General features: G+C 48.5%; 1 protein-coding gene across 1 annotated transcript; it reads left to right on the top strand.

Moving 5' to 3' along the window:
- Positions 1-512: 512 nt before the first annotated feature.
- Positions 513-1610, top strand: LOC134057332 (basic proline-rich protein-like). The gene is made up of 2 exons (XM_062514358.1): positions 513-944; positions 1038-1610. Exons 1-2 carry the CDS (start codon positions 513-515, stop codon positions 1608-1610), a joined length of 1005 nt encoding a protein of 334 aa, XP_062370342.1.
- Positions 1611-5217: the final 3607 nt, after the last annotated feature.

Raw genomic sequence — 5217 nt, 5'->3', positions numbered from 1 at the left:
AGTTGAATTTATAAGGAATTTCCATTTTCTCTACATGAAGCCTTACTTCTACATGAAATCTAACTTACACTAAAATGAAAACCAGTGCCTGCACAGAAGGAATGCACAGGGGTACACAATCCAGACAGATTTGCGCTGCATTTGCAAGTAAAACAGGTGACAGTAAAAATATTTGAATTGTTGCTCATGTTGTGAAAAAAATTTACAGACATAAAAATTGTATTGTCTAAGCACGTAAAGATCAAAATATTTACCTTCATTGCTTCTTTTCTCACCTTCATTTTGCCCAGTATGGAAACTAAGTGAAAGAATTTGTTCTTCTTCCACTTCAGTAACTTCTTAACATAAAAGTTGAAATTATTTTGGATAGCACTATAAATAATAATATGCAGTGAAAGAAGTTAAACCCATCAGTTTTCCTATTATTTTTCTAAGCAGAACAGTTATGTGCTGTGCTTACTGTTATTAGCCAGGCTCAGTCAGACCCGGTTCAGTAACACAACACACAAGTCATGAACGCTCCAGCTGGAGCCGGGTCAGAGGAGGAAATCGGGGACGGGCTCCAGGCGGATTCTACAGGGTCAGGGAGGGGCGACAAGCCGGGCTGCCCTTGGAGCGACACAGAAACCGATTTCCCGGTCGCAGGGAACGATTTTCCTCATGCAGTCACCCCTCCCACGCCTCCGCACAGCCCCACAATGGTGCGGCTCCACACGCGGGCAGCGAGGGGAGGACGCGGCCGCCTGCAAGGGCGGAGGTCGAGCAGGCCAGCGCATCCCGGAGGGAAGCCCCGGCTGGGCTGGAGAAGCCGCCTGGCTTCCGCACGGCCATTGTTCTTTCCGGGAACGGGACGCCGCGTATCCCGCATCCCTGTCCGCCGGGCGGGGCGGGCTCCCCGCGCCTTTGCGCGCTCCCGCTCCGGGAGGGCTTCGCTCATTGGGAAGGTCCCTCTGCTTTGCGGCTCTGACCCCCGGGCCACAGCAGGGCAGGAGCTCCGTGCCCCCTCCCTCCCTCCCTCCCGGCTCCGCTCACACCAGGTCCCACCCCGCCCCTCCCGCCGCCGTTTCGCGTCCCCAGGGACTCGCAGGAGCCCCGGGACACCGCCTCAGGACCGCGGCCGGGATGGGGAGGGGACCGGGGACGCCCCGCTCGCAAGGCAGCGGAGAAAACGAGCAGCTGCTGCCGGGCGCTTCCCGGGGCGACGGGGGGAGCCCCGCAGGGATGGCGGGACCGACCCCGCCACCGCCGCCCGCTACCTGCGCCCCCTCCCCCAGCGGGCCGGGCGTTGCCGTGGCGACGGATCAACACCATCCCCCGGGACAGGGCTCCGCGGGGGCCACCGGCACGGCACGGTCCTCACCCGCCTCCCATGGGGAACCCCGTTCCGTTCCGTCCCGCCCCCTCCCGCCGCCGCAGCGCGGCCGCCCCCGCTCAGCGACGTCAGCCCGGACGGGCTTTCCTGCCCCGGCGGCGCCCGCCCGCCTCCATCGGTCACCGCCCGGGCACCCGCACCGGGGCCGTGTGCCCAGTCCCGTGGGGACCGCAGTGTGCGGTGCCCCCCGCCATCTCCCCGCCCCCTGTGCAGGCAAAGCTGCACCCGTTTAAGCTGAGCCCCCTGTAGACGTATTTATTTCGGTTTAATAGGTGTTTATGGTAAGTTAGCCCGGACCTGTTCCTAATCAATCCGAGTTTAATCAAAATAACGCACATTTATACCGGCCCCGGTGCCAACCGAGCAGGTGTTACTTCGCACCTGTGGCTAAGCCGGCGGTGGGGCGGCTGGGGAGCGAAAGCCTCCGGCGCCCGGGGCAGCTGGCTGGGCGATGGCTCTGTCCTCCCTCCCTCTCTTCCTTCCCGGCCGGACCGACCGCTGCCGCGATGGTCGGAGCCAAAGCACACGAAGCTCAACAGCCGTTCCCGGCAGGATGGAGAAAGAGGAAGTTACGGCACAGGGATGTCAGGGTAGGCTTTTCTCATTTTCTGTCCTGGCTCACGCTAGGAGCACATGGTCGTGGTAACAAGCCACAGTGCTGCGAGGAGGAATTACCTCATGGAATTGCAAGCACCTTCCAAGTAAAGGTGGAGTCTGGAGCAAACAGGAGATCCAGCTGATAGTGGCTGATAAGCCATGGGAGTATCGCATTGCTGCTTTGCTTACCTCAGAGACGCCTCAGTCCTTGTGGAGCAGGAAGAGGAGACTCCAACACACTGGCTCCCCGCACCCAGATAATGAGCTCTCTCCTTCCTGCAGCAAGCAAGCCGATATCTTGGCTCACAAAGCAGCAGGTTCAGTAGAGGCTTCTTCTCTAATGGATCGTCTTTTAGGTTGGTTGAGCAACAACCCCACAACTTCAGAATTTCAGAGCTCATTGAAGGAAAGCTGCTTTTCATCTTGCATAGCGATTGAATTAAACTGGAAAGCCAGGACGAAATGAAGTTACACACACCTTCAAAATAAAGCTCAAACCAAACAAAACCCCACCATTCAGATGGTGCTTGGCCAAAAATACAACTAATAGGCAAGTGCATTTTTTCTTCTGTGTTCCTTCTGAAGCCTTCTGCTGGTGGATGATCCAGGAGTCGGGATTTTTGCAGTTAAACAGGTGGGTCTGTGACCGACTGTGTCTCTAAATTTACATAGTGACATTATTAAAAGCAATCATCACTTCATCCAAAGTTGATAATTTTTTTTTAAACAGTGATAGTTAATACAGGTCTTCAAGAAGAATGGGGAACTGTAAATATGCTACTCTTTCTTGAATAATTTCCCTTAAACAGACACCCAAACTCCAAGAAGGAAAGAAGAAGGTAGGAGAAGTTACAAAAAGGAAGAGAAATAAACCAGAAAGAAAATAGAATTTGTCTTGGATAGGAACCCGAACAAAAGCCAAAGCACTTAATTTATGATGCACAGTGGTCAGTCGTGCACGAGGACACCTTTGTCTCTGGAGTTACGTGACTTTTCAGAAAACTTCTCAGACAGAATTACAATACTGCACATGAGTTCACAAACTTAATTTCTGCTTCACAGCAGTAACTCTGGGAGATGCCACAAGTGCTTTTGTTACTGTGCAGGAATACTTCTGAAATGAAAGCTGGACAACATTAGTCATGGAGGAGCAGCAGAGCCCATCCACTGGATTTTTGTGCACCACTGATTGCTGACAGACCTTCATCAGTGACCAGTTGACTTAGGTCAGTCAGTCACGTTTTGCTTAGAAGTGGCTGGATTGACTCTTGGGGCACCAGACACAGAAATCCTTTTGCATTCTGATATTCTCCATCTTAAGCACATTAGACATGACACTAACCAGCAACCCAAGGTCCAGTCATCCTCATAAATTAAAATGAGATTAAAAAAAAACCCAGAAGAAAATTCTGATCCTGACTACATTCAAGACAAAGCTCTTCTGCATCTGTATACAACACTCACAGACGGGTGTTGTGCATTGATTCAGGGTTTTTTTGAGCCAACAGCTGACAAATAAATTTGCCCATTTCCCCTGCTGCTGTCTCTGTACCTGTTCCTCCTCCTAAAAACCATTCATTCACAAGTGTCCTACAAATTCTGGACACTGCCTCAGCTCCAGTCTTAGTGCTGTCAAATGTGCACCTGCCAATAATGTCCAAATTTAAAAGTTCTTTCCTCACAGCTGGTCCAATCCTCAAGTAGCAACACTGGCCCAGGTGTAGCTGTCAGCGCTCAGGTGCTGGGCAATGCCTCAAACTGACAGCCTCTCCCTGCCTCATCTTGGGACACGGCAAGCAACCCCATGGATTTCTGTCTTCCCAAGTATCCTTGCTGTTTAATTGTTTTTTAAGGCACATTCTTTCAGACATTTCCTGTGTCTGAAAATGTTTTCCCATGCCATAATCAGAACATGCAGTGTTTACATGACTGCTTTAACCCAGACAATGTTAAACTGACAACTGTTAACATAGTTACCTTGGTCTCTTTTGAACTGTCCTCACACTTTAGGGTTTTCCACCCTCCCAGTATTTTATGTCTAAATCTAGAAAAAGTAATGGAACTGAGCTTCACTTAAGAAAGGCTAATCAGATCCTGCTGTTACAGCAAATGTACCATAGACCCAATCATCAACAAGACTGTCTAATATAAACATTTATATATCTGATTCTTTAATGAAAAAATTCTAAAAATCGTAACTGTGCTGGAGGTGTGGGGGGGAACTCCAGCAAACATACTGCCACAGACAATTTTACAAGAACTGTAATGTGGGAGAGGAATACAAATGGATGTACGGACTTCTAAATAAATGGTGAAGTAGGTTTTTCTGTACCTTATTTCACCCCTGTCTCACAGAGCTCTGGGATGTTGTGGTTAAATCCCACATCTAAGTATCAGGTATGTGTTCCAGTTTATATATCGAGACAAATGCCTATCACCACAACACAGATTAGCAACCAAACATAAATTTTTAACATTTATTTTTAAGTGAACAGTGTATCTGATGGTACAGAATAGCCATTTCTTTACTCAGCGCTCTCACAACAGTGTGCTTTTTTAGGCTGGGGTATAACTGACTGTGGAGCATATTGGGTTTGCCTTCTCCAGCTTGGGTTGCCTGTGGTAAAATTACTACAGCAACAATTTCTTTCCTCAAGCCAGTGCTAAAGTAGCAACACTTCCTCCCCCAATCCCCCTCCAGCTGCTAAGCAAAGAATAAACTTTTAGCTTTGCCCCTCCTTTATTGGAAGGGGAATAGGGTAATATGCTGTAATTGGTTTTCCATGTTTGCCAAGAGTCTGTTTCCTCTTATCATCCACAATATTTAACATAAGTCTTGTAATAGTTCCAAAAATAATAAAATCTGTCCCAAGAATAAAAATGATAGATCCACAACATGCTGTGTTTTTTTTTTTTTTGTCATGGTCTTGGTTTTGTAACATTCTGTTAGTAGTTTTTATTGCCTAATGTTGTGGTTTCTTTCATACGTGGCAGACCCAGTAAAGACATTTCATCAGCTACTTATACAGCAGCAGCCTAGATTATTTACAAATGGAGATTTCAGTAGAGTATTACAATAAATCACCACTGCATACTGTTCAAGTTACATTGTAGCAATGTGGCAGAACAGAACCCAGAGATTCTAGGGGGATGAACATTAAGTATACACAAATCATACAAATGATCTCAGCAAACAAATTTATTAAGATATCCAAATAAAACCTGTTAGTCTTCCTCTGTCTTCCCTA

Source organism: Cinclus cinclus, chromosome 1 (genome assembly GCF_963662255.1).
Source record: "Cinclus cinclus chromosome 1, bCinCin1.1, whole genome shotgun sequence".
Taxonomy (NCBI): Eukaryota; Metazoa; Chordata; class Aves; order Passeriformes; family Cinclidae; genus Cinclus; species Cinclus cinclus.
This window is presented reverse-complemented; position numbering and strand designations above follow the sequence as displayed.